The sequence below is a fragment of the Panthera uncia genome, chromosome A2, assembly GCF_023721935.1.
Source record: "Panthera uncia isolate 11264 chromosome A2, Puncia_PCG_1.0, whole genome shotgun sequence".
NCBI classification, from domain to species: Eukaryota; Metazoa; Chordata; class Mammalia; order Carnivora; family Felidae; genus Panthera; species Panthera uncia.
Window position 1 is genome coordinate 38510068 of NC_064816.1, and position 25284 is coordinate 38535351.

The window sequence follows — 25284 nt, forward strand, 5'->3', positions numbered from 1 at the left end:
TTAATTTTTTTTTTTTTTAACGTTTATTTATTTTTGAGACAGAGAGGGACAGAGCATGAACGGGGAGGGTCAGAGAGAGGGAGACACAGAATCTGAAACAGGCTCCAGGCTCTGAGCTGTCAGCACAGAGCCCGACGCGGGGCTCGAACTCACGGACCGCGAGATCATGACCTGAGCTGAAGTCGGCCGCTTAACCGACTGAGCCACCCAGGCGCCCCCAGACTTTTTTTTTTAAATACGACAGAACAGTTGGAAACACCCAACAAAAGGGAAATGCTGATAAGCTATGGTGTTTTAGTTGGAGGGAATAGTAGAGAGGCAGTGAAAATGATGGTTCTGAAGACTTAGAAAGTGACAAGAAGAATAAAAATCAGAAGAGAAACATAGAATATAAAATTGAAAACAAAAAAAATTGAATGCATACTATTAATATAGCTGTGAAAATATGTATTCAGTGGAATAAAGACCAGGATATAACATGTAAAAAGTAGTCATATAGGGCAAGATCCTTTTTCATTTACCAACTTTCATATTTCAACACATCTGTTTTATATTTTTTAGTTGGAAGTGTACATTGTGTATTTTTTCTGATCTTTTTTATTTTTTTTATTATCAGTTTTTTTTTAATGTTTATTTATTTTTGAGACAGAGAGAGACAGAGCATGAACGGGGGAGGGGCAGAGAGAGAGGGAGACACAGAATCGGAAGCAGGCTCCAGGCTCTGAGCCATCAGCCCAGAGCCCGACGCGGGGCTCGAACTCACGGACCTTGAGATCGTGACCTGAGCTGAAGTCGGACGCTTAACCGACTGAACCACCCAGGCGCCCCTGATCTTTTTTATTTTTTAAATTTTTATTTATTTTTGAGAGACACAGAGCACGAACAGGGGAGGGGCAGAGAGAGAGGGAGACACAGAGCTGGAAGCAAGCTCTAGGCTCTGAGCTGTCAGCACAGTGCCCAACGTGGGTCTCAAACCCATGAACTGCGAGATCATGACCTGAGCTGAATTCGGAGACTTAACAACCGACTGAGCCACTCAGGCATCCCTATTCTGATCATTTTTTTAAAGATAGAGATTTTTTGTTTACTTACATGGCCTTATTTTGATGGTATATAATGTGCCCTTGATATAAATTAAAAGGAAAGAATTTGTAACCACCAGCTGAAATAAGATTTTGGAAGAAAATAAGCAAAAACCGTGACAGAGAATAAAAGGGAGGGTGTTCCTTTGATGAGGTAGTCAGGGAAGCTCATCCTGCTGTTTAAAAGAAAAGGAGGATCTGAGCAAAGGGAAGAATATTCCAGGCGGAGGACACAGTTTGTTGTAAAGGTCCAGGATGTGAGCATAGCACTGGGTGTCTCAGGTAGAAAGAAGGAAAGGTGGTGGGTGCGGAGGTCACGAAACACAAGGGTCAGGAGGCTGGAGCATCTTCTGAACAGTGGGTGAAGTCCTCAAGAATGCTAGCAGGGATTGGTGGGGGGAGGAATTCTGTGAGTGAGGAGCTAAGTCTCAGGAAGCTGGGAGATGCCAGCAAGAAAGAGAAGGTAGAAGAGTTTTTATCCACATACTTCACTCTGAAGACACGTGCCATGTCTGGGTGTAGCAGTGAGAAACAAGGAGGACACCAGTCCTCTTATTGCCCCGGGGGCTCCCGGGGCAGGGGAGGAAGAGCAGCCTCCACTTGGAGGTTCTGCTGGGGGGGTGGCATCCTCACAAAGCGGCCATGTTTTCATTAAGTCAAGATGCGAAGAGAATTCCCTAAGGAAAAACTGAGCATAGAGTGGGTTTTCCTGAGGGCCTGGAGGGAGAGTTTGGGAGAGAAAGGGGAGGTGACAGGTCAGCTCAGATCTTTAGTTTTTGGCTATAGCTGAACTATGGGTGGTTGTGGTACAACTGTGTTAATAAGCAAGCTCCAGGATCTCTCCCAAGCCCCACTGATTCGGAATCTCTGTGGTGTGGAAGTTTGCATATTAACAGGCACCTAGCATGACTATAATGTGCAGCTGGGTAGGGAATCCCCTGCGCTAGATGCTAATTGGTATCTCTTCCAGCTATAAAACTGTAAGAAGGATGAGCCTTTGGATCAGGGCCCTAGCACTGAGCAACAAGGAAGAAATGGATTCAGTGAGCATTTCAAAAGCTGACTCAAGGTGAGAATATGAAAGAGGTGGCGCTAGTCAAAGGGGGTTGGAAACATTTTTAAGCCCCACATTAGGACTCTTTTGTGGTTGCTACACCGTAAGTTTGTTTCCATGTGGCTTAAGTAAAAGGAAATGTATTGGCTTAAGAATCGAACTGTATCCAGTTATGGTCAGGGACACCTGGAGGCAAGTATTCAAGTAATGCCAGCAGACATGTGACCCCACCCCACCCCCATCACCTTTTGGCTCTGCTTTCTACTGTGTTGACTCCCATTCAGATTCTACCAGTGTGGTGGCCAAGATGGGTCCATCAGTTCCCACCTTAGCTGGAAGTTCCTCAAAATCCTGGACAGCAAGTGTCTACTCCAGTCTCCTTTTATAAAGTATAAATAAGAACATAGTTAGCCATCCGTCAGTACAGTGTTCCGTTCCCTATCACCCATTCCCTGCCCAAACTCTGTAATTCAAGGCGTTAAGGAGTTTTAGGTTCGTAGACTGGACTTGCTTGATCCTCAAAGGTCTCAAGTGACATCGGAGAGGTGCTGAGTGCGTCATTGGTAGGAGCTGGTGAAAGGCACACCATTTCAGTGCCCTTAAACTTGACTATTCATTGTGATCACATGACAGAAATGCTTACTACCTGAAGCCTGAGATTTTTAATGTAATGTGAGAAGTAAGAGAGTAGGGGCAGCAAAGGTCTCGTTAATCCCAACCACTGATACTTGACCTGCCACCAGGAGAGGCCTTTATTTTTCTTTTTTAATACCTGTCACCAGACACCAAGAAAGAATGCAGTCCCTAGCCCCTGCTTTTGGTACTGTGCAGTCCCAAATCATGGAAGTCTGCAGAGAGTAGCCTGTAGGCTGCAGAGGAGGGCAAGCTTTTTTTAATTAAAAAAAAAAAATTGTCTGGACACCTGGTTCAGTTGGTTAAGTGTCTGACTTCGGCCTGGGTCATGATCTCACTGTTCGTGAGTTCGAGCCCTATGTCGGGCTCTGTGCTGACAGCTCAGAGCCTGGAGCCTGCTTTGGATTCTGTGTCTCCCTCTCTCTCTCTCTTTCTCTCTGTGCCCCTCCCCTGCTCGCGCTCTCTCTCTGTCTCTCAAAAATAATAAACATTAAAAAAAATTGTCAAGTAGTTTGGGCATACAAAATAATACAGATATTAACATAATGAATTTCTGTGTACCTAGCACTCATCTTAAGAAATAAAAATTTAGGGGCACCTGGGCAGCTCAGTCGGTAGAGCATCTGACTCTTGATATCTGCTGAAGTCATTGTATGATTGAGCCCCATGTTGGGCTCTGCACTGACAGCCTGGAGCCCGCTTGGCATTCTCACTCTCCCTCTCTCTGCTCCTGCCCTGCTCTTGCTTTCTCTCTCTCACTCTCAGAATGAAGAAATAAACTTAAAAAAATTTAAATCCCCAGAGATAACCACCATCCTGCATCTGATGTTTATCATCCTCCCGTATGTTTACTTTTACTACATGAGTCTGTGAACAACACAGAGTGCTACTTTGCTTGCTTTCAAGCTTCATCTAAGGTATTATTCTTTTGAAAGTTGCTTTTTTCCTCTTTGGCTATGTGACATTCTGGTTTGTTCATTTTCACTGCTATGTAGTATTCCTCTTAAACACATTATAGGGGCGCCTGGGTGGCTCAGTCGGTTAAGCGTCCGACTTCAGCTCAGGTCATGATCTCGCAGTCTGTGAGTTCAAGCCCCGCGTCGGGCTCTGGGCTGATGGCTCAGAGCCTGGAGCCTGCTTCCGATTCTGTGTCTCCCTCTCTCTCTGCCCCTGCCCCGTTCATGCTCTGTCTCTCTCTGTCTCAAAAATAAATAAAAAAAAAAAAAGTTAAAAAAAATTTAAAAAAACCAAAAAACAAAAAACAAAAAAAAAACACATTACATATATTCATGTTCTCCTTTGCATGGACAGCAATGTTATTTTTAGTTCTTCACTATTACAAACCGGACTGCTGTGAACATTGTTGCATGGGTCTTGTGTAAATGTAAAAGATTTCTTTAGGTTACATATGTAGGTGTAGGACTACAGGGCTGGAGGGTGTATGCGCATCTTCATTCCTCCTAGACATTCCCAAATGGTTGTCCAAAATGTTTGGGTCAACTTATACTGCCCCGGTTCTTTCTGAGCTGTCCCCCACACTCATATCCACTCTGAAGCTTGGATGATCCAACGTTTATTTTATTCCTTAATTTTTGCCAATCTGAAAATAAAATGGAATCGCTTTATTGTTTACATTTGTATTTCCCTGATTACTAATGTCAAAGCCTTTGTTCAAGCAGAAGCTCAATATGTAAAGCTAAAGTGGACAGAGTTATTTGGAACGGGGCAGTATTTCATATTTAAGGTAGCTATGCTATTACATTGACTGTTTTCGAACCTTTGGATGATACCTGTGCTCCTAAATGGAGCATAATTTCAAGGAAACGAGTTTTCATTGAATCTTATCAGTAGCATATTTTGGCCAGTCTTTTGCATGATTTGTAACTGACTGTGATTTTAGCATTATCTGTGACACAGCCTTCTGATCCTTTTACATAAGTTATTGGGAGCTGGCTTCAATAGTAGGTATGAAAACCCACCCACAGGCTCAGGAAGGGAAGACATCAGAGTCCTTATGGCAGGGGTCCTTGAATTTACCAGACATGCTCCTGATTGTGTACCTTTGCTCTCACTGTCTCCTCTGCCTGGAATGCTCCTCACCCAGAAATGCCCATGACTCATATCCTCACCTCCTTCAAGTTGTCGTCAGATCTCACCATCTTAGTGAGGACGTTCCCAACTTTGCACTGCATAAAAATATCTACCAGCCCATCGGCCACTCCTGTATCCCTCCCTGTTCAAGGGTATACCTCCTTCATAGTCCTTATCGCCGGATAACTTTCTATATAAGCTATTTAGTTACTATTTGCCTTGAGTGCTACTTCCTTCTTTGTCTTTCCCCTACCACCTTGACAGTGTAATTTCTTCAAGGGCAGGCATCTATGTCCGTTTTGTTCACTGCTGTCTTCCTGGTACCTAAAGCAGTGCCTGGCGCATGGTAGGTACTCAGTATAGATTTGTTGGTTAATAAATGGCCTGAAGTTAGCAAGAAAAAGAGCAGAGGGGAAAATTTCTGAGAGACACACACAGAGAGAAAGAGAGAGAGAGAATACATGTGCCAAGACCTGGAGACAACTCAGCAGTCTGCTGACCAGAAGTGAAAATGGATGGAAAGTATGAATATGTGACTGTGGCCACGGTTATGAAGGGCTGTCCACCGAGGCTGGAGGTGCTGGAGGCAGTTGCTAGAGATGTAAATACGAGCCATGATCATCATCACTTTGGACTCAATCTTGAGGGCAGTCAGGAGCCCTTACCTTATTGTAATCAAAAGAATAACACAATACTAATTGCATTTTAGAAGAACTTCACTCTGGTGCCAACAAGAAGAAATCAGAGGGTGGGAGTTAAGGATAAGACTGGAGGCAAGTGGACCATCTAGGGAGCTGACAGAGCAATCGAGGTGAGAGAAGATGGTGGCCTCATCAGGTAGCAGGAGGAGGACGAAGAGAAGAGGACAACATTGGAAGATGCTTAGGACATCTCAAGTGTCTTCCTGTGATCCCTGAAGTCAGTGGAATCTGAGTGTCTCTCGGCATCTGGACTTCGTTGAGCTTCCCCTGAGCATGCTCGTAAGTAACTGAATTGGAAAGCTGTCCGGAGTGCCCCACCCACATCTTCACCTCTCCTCTTGATGAAAGAAATCTGGAGCAAGACTTCCATTATTCAGCAGAGCAGTGGATAATGGAGCAGTGCACTGATTGGACTCGAAGCTTTTGGAAGGAAGGTAGCATTCCTCGTCCAAGTTTCCCTGGCCTCCAACTCTTTTGTACAAGTAAATTAGTTTCATTTGTCTCAGGGCACCTTTTCCAGGCCAACTCCTTCCAACTTGCCTGCGAATGTCTCTCAGTGGTGTGTTTGAGGCTTGGCTGCGTCTCCTTGTCTGGAACAAATCTTTTATTACAAGGAAATAGCTGGATGATGATTCTGGACTCTTGGACCCTATTCCCCTCTCAGCTGTTGACTCAGTATCTGATACCTTGGTAATTTTCAGCTCAACCTGCCTCCTCTCCTGCCTGTTTCTCATTAATACGACTTACATGCTGGAGGCTGAATTTCAAGTCCACCACCTCAGGAATCTTGAGCGAGACAGTTAGGATTAACACCTGTTTCTTCAAGACTTTCCGAGGATGTGATGGAGGCACATATGTTCTTTTCTTTGCTCACCTCCTGGACTCGCATGGTTTTCCTTTGGTGCGGTGGTCATGCATTCCACCGCAACCTAAAACCATCCAGATGATGGAAGTATCATGTTGCTCGTTTCACATGGGAAAGCCACGACCCACCCTTGTCTTGTTCATGTTGCGTTCAAATCTAATTTGCGTGGCCTCTCTGAGTGTGAGCACCACAACCCCTGTGTCAGCTGTTGAAGCTTAGCAATGCTATTTCCAAACATGGGCCATTCGGCAGGCAGCAGGCACTCGACAGCTGAGTGGGGCAGAAAAAGTCTCAGACACCTAAGGCAGGCCAAACAGTGACTCATGCTGCTATTGCCAGGATAAATATGGGAATAAATGGTATTTTTCTCTAAGCAGGAAGAATTGTCAAAATGCTTATCACTTTATAAAATATAACAGATTGTGCCTGTTCATGTTTTGAAATGTTCCAACTATTCACTAGCTGGGTTGTTTTGGGTTTTTTTGTTTTGTTTTGTTTTGTTTTTTATGAGTTTAGTAATAGCTTTAACTTGTTTTTCCTCTTCCTAGGAGGCCTGGAGAACTCAGGAGTTTCCAGGCTGTGCTGCCTCCAGAGCTCTGGATCCACTTGGCCGTGGTGGCCTGTGGCAATCGGCTGGAGGAGACACTGGTCATGCTCAAATCAGCTGTACTCTTTAGCCACAGGAAGATCCAGTTCCACATCTTCACAGAAGACTCTCTGAAGCCCGAGTTTGAGAAGCAGGTGAATGTGTATAAATGGCAGCACCATGTTCCTGAGTGCAGACAGACTGCATTTTGGGAAATGCATATCCTGGTTGCTAATGTATTTCTGCTGTGGACTCAGCTGTGTGGCCATAAACTCTTGACTGTCAGTCTTACTGTTCTTACTTATAATGCGGGGATCATTACACTTGCCTTACAGAGATCGTAAGGGTTCTATGTGATGATGCCCTTGAAGCCCAGGGCTTGAGCCTCTGGTGTCGTTAACATTGTTCTTATTTGGGGGACAGGTAGCTTTTTAAAAAAATCTATTTATATATGTTTTTTGAATGACAAGTAATAGATGTTCAGTAAAATAAATTCAAATGATACAGATGTTATGAATTAAAAGGTACGAGTCCTTGCTACCCTCAGTCTCACATAAGATACTATCAGAGTTAACGATTTTGAGTTATTTTTCCATGTTTTTTCATGTGCAGGTGTGTGTGTGTATGTATGTATCTGTGTGAGTATATGTATATGTGTGTACATGTGTATTTGTATATATAAACATCTGCATGTTTGGGGAGCTATTCCTGCCCGTGGGTCCTATCCCTGTGCTTTAATAAAGTCACCTTTTGGCACTGAAAAAAAATTAAACATCTACATGTTTAACACATGCAATTGTATGTGCCTGGATTCAAGTGTGTTTCTTTTACAAAATCAGAGTTATTCTCTATGTGTTGTTCTGGAACTTGCTTTTCCCCCCTTAAAACCATATTGTCAGCATCATTCCAGGTCAGGACTCAAACATTCTTACCTCTTCTCTTCTGGTGGCTGAACAGTATTTTGTTGTATATCTGGATCCTTGTTTATTTGACTTTTCCTACAGTGAGGAACAAGTAATGATTTTTTACCAGTACACAAGGAGAACTTTGGAACCACCTCTTGTCCTCAGTCTAGGTACATGTGTGACTTTGCAGACCAAACTTTGCTTTGTCTCGGAAGTTTTCTCTTGTGGTAAGGCCTCGAGTACTGGGAGAGTGAGAGCCTGTTTTGCTCTGTGTCTATTGACTGGGGTCAAAGCAGGGCGGCCTCCTGTCGCCAGGTTGGCCGCACTAATGAGAAATGCCAGAGAGGCATGTTGAGCAGAGAAAGGCTAATAACAGAAAGCTAGAAAACATGTTAGGTTTCCTAAAGAAAAATGTCATCTTGACATCCTCACCAAGGGAAGCCAAAGAACAAATAGTCTTGAAGCTTTGAAATTGATTGGAAACTGCCTTGAAAAAGATCTGAGTCAAAGGAAGGGGAAGGGGATAGAACACACGTGGTTAGCTGCTCTTGAAGCTGTGGGGACAGGAGATGGTGATGATGGTGATGGTGATGGTGATTATCATCTATCAAGGGCTTCTGATTTGTGATGTACTCTTCTTTAACCCTCACGGGAAGGTAGCACTCCTGTTTCTGTTTTGCAAACAGATCATCGAGGCACAGAGAGTGTTAGTGGTTTGCTCATCAGGTGTCAGTTCAAGGTCACAGACTCAAAGCTCCGTGAGCCTAACCACTGTACCGTACTCCATCTCAAGCTAGTAGGCAGAAGACTCAAATGCAAACCTCACCTCCACTGTGCACCTTCTGCTTGATCTCCAGCAAGCCTGGTGGCCTTTTAGAGCTTCAGCTTCCCTGTTTGTAACTTGAAGCTAGTAGCATTGATCAAAAGAACTAAGGTATCTGGAATCAGGATAGGCTAGGTCAGGCTGCTGTAACACCTCCTGAAAAGCTCAGAGACTTGCCTTGTGCCTGCTACATGTTTCACACAGGCACTCAGGTCTGGGACCAAAGATGACAAAGACTGTTCATGCTCTTTTTTTTTTTTTTTTAAGTTTATATATATATATATTTTTTTTAGTAATCTCTGTACCCAACGTGGGGCTCGAACTCACAACCCTGAGATCAAGAGTCTTATGCTCTTCTGACTGAGCCAGGCAGGTGCTCTAAGACTATTCATGCTTTGAGTTGCACCTGCTGGAACATTTGGCCTCTAATGTTCTTGGGATGCCATACAGGAAAGAGAGAGACAAGTGCTTCATGACTATGCGTTTCACTCCCTAAGCTTGACAGCGATGTGAGTCTTTTCTGCTCACATGTAACTGCCCAGAAGCAGTCACGAGGCTCACCCAGCGGCAAGGGGCTGAGAAGTGCTCAGTGTGCAGGAAGGGAGGATAAACTAGCTGTGGGCAAACTCTAGCAATGTCTTACACAATATCCATCTAACACGTATTTCTTGAGTACCCACTGTGTGCTAGAGGCTGGGACATGAGACGGAGCAGAACAAACTAGAATTGAACTTAAAAAAGATGAGGGGAAGGAAGATGCGTGTATGTACAGTTATGTATATGGGGCAGACCGTGTTTTCCAGAGAAGCCCCAGCACCCCCACCTTGTGTTACTCACATCCTCCTGTGCTTCCCTCCTTCACTGACCCAGGATTGGCCTCTGTGACCAGCAGCATAGGGAGGCTGCGACGCAACATCAGTTCTGAAGTTAGGATTTATTTATTTATTTATTCATTTAATTTATTTTTTTAATAAATTTTTAATGTTTATTTTTGAGACAGAGAGAGACAGAGCATCAGTGGGGGTGGGGCACAGAGCGAGGGAGACACAGAGTCCAAAGCAGGCTCCAGGCTCTGAGCTGTCAGCACAGAGCCTGATGCAGGGCTCAAACCCACAAACAGTGAGATCATGACCTGAGCCGAAGTCAGACACTTAACCAACTGAGCCACTCGGGGCCCCTGAAATTACGTTTTAAAAGGCACTGCGCTTTCTATCTTGGTCACATTCACTTTCCCCTTGGGTCACTTGCCGTGGGGTAAGCCACTTTCATGTCAGAGCAGCCCTTGTAGAGGTCAACATGATAAGAATTGAAAGCTGCTTGTAACACACGAGTGAGCTTGGAAATGGAAGGTCCCGCCCCATGAAGCCTTCAGATGACTATAGCCCCAGTCACAACTTGGACTGCACTCTCATGAGCCACCCAAGCCAGAACAGCCCAGCTTACAGAATTTTGACTCTAAGAAACTACGTGAGAGAATACGTTTTTGTGGTTTTGAGCTACTAAGTTTTGGGGATAACTTGTTATAAGGTAATAGCTAATGCATACACATCTACTTATGTCTTACATATGTATGTATGTATAAAAGAGAGTATGCTAATGTAATATTCAGCTGACATTTGAGGCTAGGGCATGGAAAGGATACAGCTTCTGCCTCACTCTTTCTTGGGTTACCTGCCCCAGGAACCTGGCCAACACGTGAGGAAGCCCAAACTAGTCCATACAGAGGGCTCGTGTGGAGAGGCCTGCTCAGAGAGGAGCTGAGGTCCCCAGCACGTAGCTAGCCTCCACTGCCAGGCATGTGAGTGGACCAGATTTCAGATTCTAGCCTCCAGCCTTTCAAGTTCCTAGCCGAGGCCACAGACATCATACAGCAGTGTAAGCCATCCTTCTGTGCCTTGTCCGAACACCTGAGCCGTGGAATCTGTGAACATAATAAATGGTTGTTTTACACTGCTAAGTTGGGGGGTAATTTGCCATGAGCCATAGTAATGGGCACATTATAAATTAGGAACTGACTTGCATGGGAAAATCATTGAATTTGAAAAATCATTTGAATTGCTCTGATGACTTTATTCCTTTGATGGCTCATTTCCTCAGGTCTTTGTCAGACCAGTGAAGCTCAACTAACAAAGGAAATTGTACTAGGGTGCTAAAAGACAGGCAGGGCATATGGCCTCATCCCTTTCTCTCCCATGCAAGGATTATGGTGCCAGTTTAGATAAAAAAAAACCTTGTCTCCTATGTAAGTTACAGAACTTCTCTCAGTCACAATTTCTTCACCTGTATCGAAGGGCAAATGAATCTTACTGTAGAGCATACTTGTGAAGCTGACTCAGATCATCTATTTATTCTTTCATTCCACGAAGATTCTTTGGAGTATCTCCAGTATGTTGGGCACTTTGTTAGCTCCGAAGTAGTAGATTAGCAGCAGTTAGTCTGTGTGAAGCCACAGGAGATGCCGGTGTGCAGGGGCAAGTTACGCCTCCCTCCTCGAAAGTGTCCCTTACAAAACCGAGGCATTGTGGGAATATCCAGTTTCTTGTGATAACTTCTGGCGAAGCTCAGGGCTGTATATCTTAGGGCAAAACACAAAACAAAGTGCCAGTTGATATCATGACTCCTCTAGAAGCTGTTTTATGGGTGAATTCTACTATATTTAAGTAGACTTTAAAAAATAATTTTTTAAGCTGTGTGAGTCCAGTATGTCTGGTGATATTTACCAAGTATAATATAGATACTTAATATTTTGGAGTTTCATTTGGTCTTGTCATCTCCCAATATAGAAGCTGAAAATGCCAGCTGGTTGATTTCCTTGCCTCTCTAGGCAACTCGCGAATCAGACGTGTGCTTTAGGCTTGGCTCATCTGTCAGGAAAAAGTGGGACCCGGAAGTGGGGATAACCACCGTTGCATTCTGGTGATAGGTAGGGCCAGTGGGATGGCAGCCTTCTTGGTGGGTGTGGTGTGTGGTTCTGCCACAGGAATAGGTGTCAGCAGGAACTTTCAGTGGCTGGAGTTCAAATACATGCATTGATTTAAATGTAAAAGGACTGAACAGTCCAGTTAAAAGACATAGATTGGTAAAGGTAGATAAACCCTTCTAGAAGGTAGGATCCTAAAGATCAAGGAATCAAGGGAAGCAACAGACCATGGGACCTTCCCATTTCCCTTCCAGGGCTGATTTTGGGCTGTTGTGCCGTCGCACAGTTGTACTGAGTGTTTGTGCCTGGTGTCCGTTCTGATGTGTCAGTGCAGTTGTGCTGGGTATTTGTGCCTGGTTGTGGCTTCTCATTGGTCAGTGCCCTTTATAAATCAGTTATTAAATCCTTTATCACTCTTCCTCTTTCTCATTCTGAGATTTCCCTCCCATATATCCATCTCAAAATTGCAAAGTTATTCATTTTTGAAGTTTATTTATTTATTTTGAGAGAGAGAGTGCGTGCACAGTGTGTGCGAGCTGAGGAGGGGCAGAGAGAGAGAATCACAAGCAGACTCTAGGGAGCCCAACACAGGGCTTGAACTCATGAACCATGAGATCATGACCTGAGCTGAAATCAGAAGTCAGATGCCTAACCAATTGAGCCATCCAGGTGCCCCTCTTCAAACATTTTTATGTGACCATATAAGCATTATATGTACATTGTTAAAAAATCATAAAACTATAAAGGAAAAAAATCAACCTTCCTATTAATGGTCAGGGAGAGCAATTTTTATGTATTTATTTATATTCTTTTTCTTTTCATATAAACATCAGAAATGAGATCGTATCCTACATTCCCTTTTATACCACTGAGTCTTATATTATTGAATTTCTTCTAAAACTGGGGTTAACTACTTTCTTATGTAAAGTACCAGACGGTAACTTTTTTAGGCTTTGCATGCTGTGTGGTCTCGTAGCTACTCAGCTCTGATATTCATTGTAAAAGCAGCCATAGAAATATGTAAATAATTAGGTGTGGCAGTGTTCCAATAAAACTTTTATTTATGGACACCGAAATTCAAATCTCATGTCGTTTTCACATGTCTCAGAATATTACATTTGTTTTTATTTTTTTAACTATTTGAAAATATCAAATCATTCTTGGCTATGTGCTTGTGGTAGCAGGTTGGATTTGATCCTTGTACAACCAACAGCTTGCCAACGCTCATTGTACATTGTTGTCATTAGTTGCTGCATCATATTCTGTTCTGTAGACAAACCCCAGAGCTTATTTAACCAAATTGTTATTTAGGTTGTTTCCAACTTTTCACTGTCACAGACAACATTATGATAAACAACCTTGTAATAAATATTAATGTACTTTTGGAATTTTTCCTTAGAAAATTCTTAGAAGTAGAACTATGGTGTCAGTGGGGAAGCAGATAAGCATACGGAAGGATGCTCAACATCAAATGTCCTTGGGGAACTGCAGCTGAAGACAGCGAGATACCTACACGCCTATCAGAATGGCTAAAATCCACAACACTAAATGCTATCGAGGAGGTAGAGCAACAGAAAATCTCATTGCTGGTGGGAACACAAGACAGCACAGCAACTTTGGAAAGCAGTTTGACCATTTCTTAGAAAGCTACATGGAGACTGACCATACAATCCAGCAATCAGACTCTTTGACATTTTCCCTAGATGAATTGAAAAATTGTCCACACAGAAACCTGCACATGAATGTTTATAGCAGCTTTATTTGTAATCACCCCAAATTGGAAGCAAGCAAGATGTCTTTCTATGGGTAAATGTAGAAACAAACCATTGTATATCCATACAATGGAACGTTAGTCTGCTCTAAAAAATAAATAAGCTATTGGGGCACCTGGATTTCTCAGTCGGTTAAGCGTCCGACTTCAGCTCAGGTCATGATCTCACAGTTTGTGAGTTTGAGCCCTGCGTCGGGCTCTGTGCTGACAGCCTAGAGGCTGGAGCCTGCCTCAGATTCTGTGTCTCCTCCTCTCTCTGCCCCTCCCATGCTCATGCTCTGTCTCTTGTCTCTCAATAATAAATAAATGTTTAAAAAATTTAAAAAAAATAAAATAAAAAATAAATAAGCTATCAGTCTACAAAAAGACATAGGGAAAACTTAAATGCATACTGCTCTGTATAAGCAGCCAATCTGAACAGGCTATATACTGTATGATTCCAACTATATCCCATTCTGGAAAAGGCAAAACTAAGAGACAGTAAAATAATCAGTGGTTGTAGGGGTGCCTGGGTGGCTCAGTCGGTTGAGTGGCTGACTCTCAATTCTGGCTCAGGTCACTATCTTATGGTTTGTGAGTTAGAGGCCCACATTGGGGCTCCAAGCTGGCAGCTTGGAGCCTGCTTGGAATTCTCTCTCTCTCTCTCTCTCTCTCTCTCTCTCTGCCCTTCCCCTGCTCCTCTCTCTCTCTCACTCTCTCTCTGTCTCACAAAATAAATAAGCATTAAATAAACAGTGGTTGTAGGAATTCAGTGGGAGGGAACGGTGAAGGGATTTTTAGGGTGCTGAAACTATTCTGTAGTGGTACATGCCTGCCATTATACATTTGTCAAAATCCGTAGAATGTACAACACAAAGAGTGAACCCTAAGATAAGCTATGGACTTTACTTGCTAACATATTGATACTAGTTCATCAATTGCAACAATATGCCACACTAATGCAAGATGTAGGTAATAGAAATGGAAACTGGGGGGTACAGAGGGAAAGGGGGAAGGGTAGATGGGAACTCTATGCTTCCTGCTTAGTTTTTCTATAAACATAAAACTGCTCTGAAAACTAAAGCCCATTAATGAAATAACATATGCAAAGAAAATAATATATACTCATTGTAAAAGTTCTAAAGAACACAGAAGTATAAACTTAAAAAATGAAATCACCACCACCACCTCCACAGGTGCCCACATGTAACAATTCAGTGTCCATCTGTAGAGATTTTTCTCTCCATATAAAATATATATGCATATGTTTTCCAAGACAGAACTTATATTATGAAATTTCTTTTTTATTTTGCTTTTTCTAAAACCTAACTATCATAAACATTTTTCCATGCCAGAAAATATAGATCTACCTTATTTTAACTGTTAACAGTAGTCTATTGTATAGTTCTATCATAATTAATTTTCCCAGTTCGTACTTATTGGTCATTTAGTTTGTTCACAAGGATTTTTTTTTTTTATTACAAAGTAGGTTGTGTTGAAAGTCTTGTGCCTTTATCTTTTGAAGTTGGTTATTGCCAGTTTCCAAAGTGCCCTCTTGGAAGTTTACTCAAATTTATACTCCCCTTGTGTTATTTATGTACCAGCCTCCTAACACCCTTGCCAACTCTGGATGTTATCATTATTATTTTTTTTAATTCTAGCCATGGTCTTTCATTCACTGAGCACTAATAGTGGTGGTGAAGTTAGATTTTCTGTGTAAGTTGCCTGAATAGTGTCCACTTGAACATCCAGAAGCTTCAGATGTTTTCCATATCTTTGGGACCTAATCATCCTCTTACTGTATTCCTTGTTTTTTAGTTACGACAGTGGCCTGACTCATATACAAAGAAGTTTGAGCACCGAATCTACCCCATCACATTTTCGGTTGGAAACCCTCAGGAATGGAAGAAATTATTCAAACCGTGTGCTGCTCAGAGACTCTTTCTTCCGGTAGGAACACGAGCCTTTAATAAGGTGTTCTCAGGAGACAATTGCTCTTGCAAACATGGTGAAATTAACTGGTGTTAAACATTTTACTCAAAGCTGAAAATGTGTTTCTCTTGGATTCTGTAGTTGATTTTCTTACTCTTCAAGATATAGAGAAAGGGTTCTTGTGTGCAAGAAGTTGTCTTTCCAGGGGCACCTGGGTGGCTCAGTTGGTTGAGTGTCCGACTCTTGATTCCGTTCAGGTCATGTTCTGACGGTTCGTGAGTTCAAGCTCCACATTGGGCTCTGTGCTAGCTGTGCAGAACCTGCTGGGGATTCTCTGTCTCCTCACTGTCTACCTCTTTCTGTCTCTCTTTCTCTCTCTCTCCCTCAAAATAAATAAATAAACTTTAAAAAAAAGTTGTCTTTCCACAAGATTGAGGGACTAAGAGCATCCAAAGCATGTCTTGTATTATGAGTCTTTGTGATTATTATTATTTCTCTTATAACAATAACTATTGCCAGATGTAGCCATGCTAGGGAATAGTTCAAAAAAGGCCCAGAGTTCTGGATCAGGCTTTCAGTTTTTAATTTTTTAATTGAATGCTTTTGTTACCTTTTTAAAAATCCTAAATAGAAAAATCACTGAAGATATATCAAAAATTTTTTTAATGTTTATTTTTTTTAATTTTTTTATTTTTTTAACGTTTTTTATTTTTGAGACAGAGAGAGACAGAGCATGAACGGGGGAGGGACAGAGAGAGAAGGAGACACAGAATCTGAAGCAGGCTCCAGGCTCTGAGCCATCAGCCCAGAGCCCGACGCGGGGCTCGAACTCACGGACCGCGAGATCGTGACCTGAGCTGAAGTCGGCCGCTTAACCGACTGAGCCACCCAGGCGCCCCTTAATGTTTATTTTTGAGAAAAAGATAGAGTGCAAGTCGGTTAGGAGAGAGGGAGACACAGAATTCAAAGCCGGCTCAGAGCTGTCAGCACAGAACCCAAGGTGGGGCTCAAACTCATGAACTATGAGATCATGACCTGAACTGAAGTCAGATGGTTAATCATCTGAGCCACCCAGACCCCTCACCGAAGATATATCAAAACTGATGTCTGTCATGGAGCAAAGATGGCAGCTTTGACTTATGAATTGCACTCTTGATATTTGTGACAGATTTGTGCTTTTGGCAAACATTTACTTGGTGCCCATTAAGTACTAGGCCTTGGGTTAGTGATGGCAATATGGTAATGAGCAAGTTAGTGATAGCCTCGCTCCCTTGGAGTTTGAGCCTAGCAGGGCACTGGACAGGTAATTGAAAGTATGATCTATGCTGAAGTCCCATGGATATATGTAACCTGGGGTTCCACACTGGTCAGAGAAAGGTCATAGAAGATTCTTTTGGGACGTTGCATTTATGCTGAGGCATGAACACCGGAGAAGTGGGGATCACTGGGTGGCAAGGGCCTGGTTGGCAATGAGAGAGAAGAGGGTATTAAGCAGATACAGTAATATGTTCAAAGGCCCTGAATTGGGAAGGAGCATGTTTGGGATAATAAAAGAAGGTAGAGTAACCAGAACATAGAGTGAATGAAGAGGCCAGTAGCAGTTGTATGGTCTGGTCTTTGTGTTAAGGACATTGAAAAGCCATTGACTGATCTCTAGCTTGGAAGTGGCATGATCTGACTTGTGTTTTAAAGAGGACACACTAGTTCATTGCAGTGTGGACAGTGGCATCGCTAGACCAGTTGCTGATGAGGTAGGCTATGGTGGGTGCCCTAAAGATGGATTCAGAACCTCCCCAAGAAGTAGTATTTACCAGTCCTTGTGATTGGCTAGTAGTAAGTGTTGAATTGGGAGAGTACGGTGATAAGTATTTCGCCCAGGTTTCTGACCTGAACAGATATTAAGGCTGATCTGTTTGAAATTGCCTATATTCAGCTATTAATGACCTTGTTATGGTTCATCCTACTAAGTGGATGGTGGTCTTCGGAGAGATGGAAAAGGCAAAAGGGTGACCTGTTTTCATAGGAGGGAGATGAGTTTAATTTGGGTCCTATTTTGACTCAGAGGTGCCTGGGAGATGGCCATGCAGAAAAATCTCACCATGTGTCGGCTTGAAATCCTAAATGGCAAGTTGGTCCTTTTAGCATTTCTTACCCAGAACCTGTGAGAAGAAAAAGGCCTGGTGGTCCTCTTGGTGTCTGTGCACACTCACTCACTCATGAAATGGCCTGTTTGTCACATGCCATGGACCTTCATGTGAGGTGGGATTAACCTTACAAAAGTGTGGGTAAGGAACAACTAATTTAAACTGGAACTAAAATCTGTGTGTTGGTAATATAATAACTAATTACCATGTCAGAAGATGAGAAAAAAATGTCAGGTTTCTTTTCCTTATCTCTGTTTTAGGGGGGAAAATGTATTCAAAACCCAGGTTCCTATTGGAAAATTGTCTCTCCCACCTATCCAAAAAATATAAGCAACCCAGTGGAGCCACATTTGAATTTTCCCTGACCTTGAGTTGTGCCTTTATTGCCACGATTAAAAAAACAAACCTACCACATGATGGTTTTCATTCATTCCTAGCTAAGTAAGGATTCCATTTTGAATGACAAATGAGTGCTGGTATTCCTTATCTGCTTTTGATAATGGAAACTAGCCCTCCTTAAAAATAATAAAGAGGGATTGTAGTTGACAGGACATTTACCTTCTCCAAGTCGTGTATCATAACAGCAGATTATGAGCCTGGCATTTTGGGGCATCAGTAGAATGTATTGAACCTCAGGGTAATTTGAAGTAAAGTCTAGGTGATGTTTTCCTTGAAATTCATCTCTGTAAAACCAAATCAAATGTATTACTGAGCCAGCAGAGTGAAGATGGAGATCCCAAAATATGAACATTCTAGCAAGTGGTAGGTCAGTCGATTGAGAACCACAGTCTCACCCATATTCTGAGGCAGTGTCATCTACCCCAAGCCTGTAGAAATAAAACCCCTTCTCACATAAGATCTCACTATCAGAATAAGATCAGAGTACAAGCCTGCAACCAAAGCCTATTAGTTTCTTAAGTACAATTAGTGGAATTCAGATCCCACCAATTCACGATTTATGAAGTCCCAGAAACGAGTGGACCTTTAATTTTCTATTTCTGTGAATAATGGTTCTAAGAGCAGGACCATTATTAGTGCAAAGTAAGCTCCAGCTGGCTTGTACTAGTAAGCTGTCTAAGATGCATACCACTTTCAGGTAACTCAGAAGCTGAAAGTATTTAAAACAATCTGTCAATTACAAATAAATCAAATCTGTTCATTCAAATTTATCCTAGAGTACTTTTCCCTTTTCCTTTAGTGACAGCCGTAAAGCTTTCACTATGGTAAAAATAATGGAGTGTCATGAATTCATAATACCTTTCTCCCATTTAATTGGAATTACTGAGATTTTATAATGGCTCTATACATTTTGTTGCACACTCTGCCTCCTTGATTCCAACAATCTATGTCCTCACTAATTGTGGTCTTCTGGGGACCCTAGAGATATTTAAAACATGACAGGGATCATTGAATTGCAGAATCTTCAGAGACTTTATTGGCAAATGGCATCCATTGTGGAAATTCACATTAGGTTAAGGTGCTATGTAGTTCTCACTCGAGGAGAAAGGCCCCCTTTAACAAAGTTTTGATAAATTCCAAGATTACAATAATGTCTCATGTCATTCTTGCTCCCAACACTTGGCCACAACCATCCATCTCAGAGGAAGAAGTTAGTGAAGGATATTGTCGTGAGAGGTAGGATAAAATTGCTTACATCCTTGACCTGTAAATTCTTCCTGAATTTTCTGGACATTTCGATATTTCTAACAAAGTTGACTCATCCTTTAATATTTCAAAGGCATACCATGACAAATAAATAGAAATCTTAGATTACCTAGGTTTTCTACATCACATCTCAAGTAGCAATATGTAATCTTTCCTTTTTCCGCTTACAGTTTGTTAAAGAGGTTTGTAACTGGTTCCAATATTTAGAAAACTGTATACTTACAAGAAATATTTTAATGAGCCAGCTATAAGCTAATGGACAAGAGAGGTTACCTGACTTATAAGAACTTTCTATAATTAAGGTCAGGCCTCTGTGCTATTATTAATATTATAACTCAGCGTTAGCAGTTAACATTCAGGCTTCCTTGGAACCAGTGCTTTGGACGTCAACAAATACTGACAGATATATGAGAACATATTAAAAATCCTTAGTGAGAGGAACATCTATTAGAATCACTACAAATGATGTCTCTGTATTTCATTAAACATTAAGAAGCCATAAATTATTAGGATAAGATGAGCTATCAGAAAGATCCCTTGAAAATGACCCTCGATCCCAGTTTGGTTGAACAAGCTTTCCACACTCCTTATCATTTACTCACACACTATTAAAAGCTTGACATTCAGGATATTAGTTACAACTCTTGGTTACCTGTGAAAAAACTCAACTCCCAAGTAGCTAAAGAAAGAAGGAAATTTTTTGGCCTGACAGTGAAATGCAGATGATCCCAAGCATAGGACTGATCTGGGGGCTCACATATGTCACCCAGCTCTGAGTGCCTCTCCCTCAGTCCTTCCAGGGCTCACTCCAAGAGTATAATGATTGCTTGAAGCAGCCTGAGATCCAAATGCTAGAAGCTTAGCCTAGTAGAAAAAGCAGAAAAAGCAGAAAGGGTGGCTACTTCCAAAATGGTGGCAGAAGAACTCTGTGCAAATGTTCCCCAGAGAGATAGGCATAAGTGGTGAAAATTATTTTTAAAGCAACTATCTAGAATCTTTGGACATTATGATAAGGACCTAAGCAAATAAAGAAACAGATTATTCAAGAAAATCTACTAATGTAACCAAATCCAAGCTTGCTTTGCTCACTACATAACAGGCCCATAATCTAGAGGCAAGATGTTAGGGTAAGTAAAGTGACTTTATTTGGAAAGCCAGCAAACCAAGGGGATGCAGACCATTGTCCTAAAGAACCATCTCCCCTTGGCAGGAAATTTGAGCTTCTTTTATGTTGTTAGCAAAAGAGGGAACTGAGAGGGAATTGGAGTCCAAAGATGACTGATGTCTGTAGATATATGAAGAAGGTTGTGTAACTTCTTTGTCCTTGGTCAGTGATCTTTGTGTACAGGAATCTGGTCATGTCATTCCTGTGAATGTTAAGCATATCATAGTCATTTCTGTATGTGCTTCCCTATCTCCTCAGGTAAGGTAGATTTTGGGTAGAAAGCAGTGTTTCCAAATCTTAGCCGTAAGCAAAATGTCTTCGCTGATTAACATGGCTACCTCTAGGGCTAAAGCAGAAGTTTCTAAGCTTCCGTCACACTAGCAAGGGAAATAGAAGCAACATGGAGTCAGACATGCTGGTTTTCTCCCTGTTACAGTAAAACTTGGTAAGAAAGAGGGAGAGTCTGTGACATTTGAACCTCCCTCTGGTCTCCCCTTCCAACTCAGCATGATGGAATGTCAACTCTGGGCAATTCAGTCAAGAATACAGGGATCCTTTCTCCCCAGCTCCTGGTTGAGAAATACGGTATTAACTTAGGGAGGGCAGGCCATGAGGAGTTCTCATCTCTACAGCTATGTATCACAGAGCTTAAATTCCAGGCAAATGTAGCCAACATCCTGGGGCTTCCTTAATTAAGAGGAAGCTGGTACCTTCATGAGAGCAACAAACTAAACTATAAGCTAGTTAGTTTACCAGGGAGAACAGGGAAAGAGACAGATAAAAAGTGCCTTCTTGGTGCCAGAACAACGTTCAAAGTCTGGCCTCAATAACTATCCCTGCAAATAAGCCTAAATTGAATTGGATCAGATGGAGGAGCACTTAGTACCTCAAAAACAATTAGCTGGCAGTTAGTGGAGGGTAATAACTGGGTGTAATACCATCAGAGGTAGACAGCTTAACAGAAAGATTAGAGATTCAGTCAAAGAGAGGTGATAAAACCACTATCATTTCAGGATGGCTGTGTGCATGCCCCAGGCTGCACCCACTGAGGAACAATACCACAGGCTGCATAGAGTGGGTGAAGTGGACTTTCCTAAAATAGTCCAGGCAAGATTCTAAACAAATGAATAAATAAATAAACATCAAAGGGTGCCAGGGTGGCTCAGTCAGTTAAGCGTCTGACTTCAGCTCAGGTCATGATCTTGCGGTTCGTGAGTTCAAGCCCTGCATCGGACTCTTTGCTGACAGCTCAGAGCCTGGAGCCTGCTTCAGATTCTGTGTCTCCCTCTCTTTCTGCCCCTCCCCTGATTGCTTGCTCTCTCTCTCTCTCTCTCAAAAATAAATAAACATTAAAAAATTAAAAAAAAAAAAGAAATAAAAAACATCAATAAGCCCTGTAGGTTGGAGTTGCTAAAATATATTATCTAAAACATCCTATCATGCTATAATACATTAACATGCTAAATACATTATCCATATTTTTTCATCAAAAAAATTTGAGGCAAAGAAACGGAAAACTGTGACTCATTCACAGGAAAAAATGCAAGCAATAGAAAATGCCTGTGAAAGGACCCAGATGTCAGATTTAATAGAAAAGACTTCACCCCTTGGGGGCCAGGCCTCGCTCTGGTCACTTGATGGGGTCTCATCCCTAGGGACATAGTACAGCCCTGGGGCTCTGCTGGTGTGGGCTCAGGACCTGTGGGTACCAGCCTGATTCCTGAGGGTCTGACCAGGAGGTAGGGACATCACCACCACTTGGGACCCCAGCTCTCCCCAGCTGTCAGTAATTAAAAGCAATCTAACACGCATATACACGCACACACAAATAAACGACTTCAAAGCAGCCATTATATTTTCAAGCAACAAAAGGGAACCATACTTAAGTAAAGTAAGCTGTGATGACAATATTTCATAAAACTAAGAATATCGGTGAAAAGATGAAACTTATTTTTAAAAACAGCCAAATGGAACTTCTGGAGTTAACAGTTACAATGATTGAAATGAAAAGTCATTAAAGGAGCTCACCGCAGATTTGAAATTAAAGTAGAAAGAATTGGTAAATTTGCAGATAGATCAATAAAGGTCATGCAATCCAAGGAACAGAGAAAAATAATGATTAAAATTGACCAGAAACTGAGAGAAATGTGCAACACATAAAGCAAGTGAGCATATGCATGATGAGAGTGCCAGAAGGAGAGGGGAAAGAGAGAGAGGAATAGAAAAAACTATTTGAAGAAATAATGGTTGAAAACTTGCCAATTTGATGAAAAACTATCTACCCATCAAAGTTCACAGAACTCTAAGTAAGATAAACTCAAGGAGGTCCACATGCAGACAAATCATAATAAAGATCCTGAAAGACAAGTCTTAAAAGTAACAAGAGAAAAACAACTTGTTACATACAAGGGAACTCCATTATGATTAACAGCAAATTTCTCATTAGAAACTGTGGAGGCCAGAAGGCCATGGGATGACATATTTGAAGTGCCAAGGGTTGGGGGGAAACTGTCAACCAAAAATCTTATATCTAGCAAAACTGTTTTAAAAATGAAGGTGAGATAGGCTGTGTGCCCAACAGTCCTCTGGATCTGTTTCTTGCTTCAACGGGGTTTGGATGGAATAGACCCAGGCATGCCTCTTCTACCAGCCTCCTACCACCCTCCAAATTTTTTTCAGTCTCAACCTTCAGAGCCATCTTCTCAGCTACCCTCTGCCTCCGGGACCAGCCAACACCCTGTATTGAGCTTAGCTCCTTATTAGCAATCAAATATGAACTCTCAGATTCATCAGAATTATTCCACAGAAGTGGATGCTGCTGTCAACCACCTGGTCAGCGTGGATCTACCGACCTCCTACACCTACCTCTTTCTGGGCTTCTATTTCTGCAAAGATGTAGCTCTGGAGGGCATGGGCCACTCTTTCCACAAGTTGGCTGAAGCAGAATGAGCCTACTGAGCTGTCTCTTAAAGATGCAAAACCAGCACCGCAGCCATGCCCAGGATGTGCAGAAGCCATCCTCAGATGAGTGGGGTAAAACCTTGGATGCCATGGAAGCAGCCCTCGTTCTGGAGAAGACCTGAACCAGACCCTTTTGGATCTGCATGCCCCGGGTTCTGCCCATGCAGACCCCTATCTCTGTGACTTCCTGGAGAACCACTTCCTAGATGAGGAGGTGAAACTCATCAAGGAGATGGGCGACAAGCTTTCTAACCTCCCCAGGATGGGCTGGGCAAGTATCTATTTGAAAGGCTCACACTTAAGCATGACTACGAACTGCTCAAGCCCAGCAGGCTTTGAGGGGCCCTCTGGCATCCCTGTGGTGTGGGGGCTTATGCCTGAGCCTCTTCTTGAGGCCACAAGGCAGCTTTTAAACCACCCTGGAGCCCTGGAGCCCTCTCCCAAGCCATGAACCAAATGGAAACAATAAGAATTTTCACAGAAAAAAAGAAGAAGAAGGAGAAGGTAAAATTGAGTCATTCCCAGATAAAGAAAACAGGTAGTTTGGTGCTAGCAGAACTGACTTATAAGCAATACTAAAGAAAGTTCTTCATGCTAAAAGCAAATGACTCCAGACAGTAATTCAAAATCACTTCATAAAAAAGACCCTTAGTAAAGGCAATTATGTAGAAAAGATTATAATGAATATTTCTTTTCTTAGTTGTTTTTAAAGTAATTTCTGCACCCAGTATGGAGCTTGAACTCATAACCCTGAGATCAGAAGTCACATGCGTTACTGACTGAACCAGCCAGGCACTCCTATAATGAGTATTTCTTATCATTTATTCTCTTAATTTATTTTGAAAACAATAGTATAATACAATATGTATGTAACTGTATTGTTGGGACTGTAACATAGAAATGTAATGTATTTAAAAATAATAACACAAAGGTGGTTGGAGTTGAGCAAAGTTGTCAGGGATAATAAAATGATACCAAAGAGTAACTCAAATCCACAGGAACAAATGAAGAAAATCAGAAATGGTAGAAGAAGGTTAATATAACAAACTCCATAAATATATCCTTGTTCTCCTTCCTCTCCCAGCTTCTTTAAAACATATACAATTAATATTTGCAAATGACATATCGGACAAAGGGTTAGTATCCAAAATCTATAAAGAGCTCACCAAACTCCACACCCAAAAAACAAATAATCCAGTGAAGAAATGGGCAGAAAACATGAATAGACACTTCTCTAAAGAAGACATCCAGATGGCCAACAGCACATGAAAAGATGCTCAACGTCACTCCTCATCAGGGAAATACAAATCAAAACCACACTCAGATATCACCTCACTCCAGTCAGAGTGGCCAAAATGAACAAATCAGGAGACTATAGATGCTGGCGAGGAGGTGGAGAAACGGGAACCCTCTTGCACTGTTGGTGGGAATGCAAATTGGTGCAGCCACTCTGGAAAACAGTGTGGAGGTTCCTCAAAAAATTAAAAATAGACCTACCCTATGACCCAGCAATAGCACTCCTAGGAATTTACCCAAGGGATACAGGAGTACTGATGCATAGGGGCACTGGTACCCCAATGTTTATACCAGCGTTCTCAACAATAGCCAAATTATGGAAAGAACCTAAATGTCCATCAACTGATGAATGGATAAAGAAATTGTGGTTTAGGGGCGCCTGGGTGGCGCAGTCGGTTAAGCGTCCGACTTCAGCCAGGTCACGATCTCGCGGTCCGTGAGTTCGAGCCCCGCGTCAGGCTCTGGGCTGATGGCTCAGAGCCTGGAGCCTGTTTCCGATTCTGTGTCTCCCTCTCTCTCTGCCCCTCCCCCGTTCATGCTCTGTCTCTCTCTGTCCCAAAAATAAATAAAAAAAAAAAAAAGTTGAAAAAAAAAATTAAAAAAAAAAAAGAAATTGTGGTTTATATACACAATGGAGTACTATGTGGCAATGAGAAAGAATGAAATATGGCCCTTTGTAGCGACATGGATGGAACTGGAGAGTGTTATGCT

General features: G+C 42.1%; 2 protein-coding genes and 1 pseudogene across 2 annotated transcripts in view; all 3 read left to right on the forward strand.

The window, feature by feature from the left end:
- PPP4R2 (protein phosphatase 4 regulatory subunit 2) overlaps window positions 1–25284 on the forward strand; it is a 411406-nt gene that overhangs the window by 259809 nt on the left and 126313 nt on the right. The window lies entirely within an intron of this gene.
- Window positions 1–25284, forward strand: part of GXYLT2 (glucoside xylosyltransferase 2) — a 97663-nt gene that overhangs the window by 15762 nt on the left and 56617 nt on the right. The window contains exons 3-4 of the mRNA XM_049643171.1: window positions 6975–7167; window positions 15229–15360. Of these exons, the coding sequence (XP_049499128.1) occupies window positions 6975–7167; window positions 15229–15360 (325 nt within the window). The remainder of the gene's footprint in view (window positions 1–6974; window positions 7168–15228; window positions 15361–25284) is intronic.
- On the forward strand, window positions 18865–23701 carry LOC125929569 (ferritin light chain-like; annotated as a pseudogene).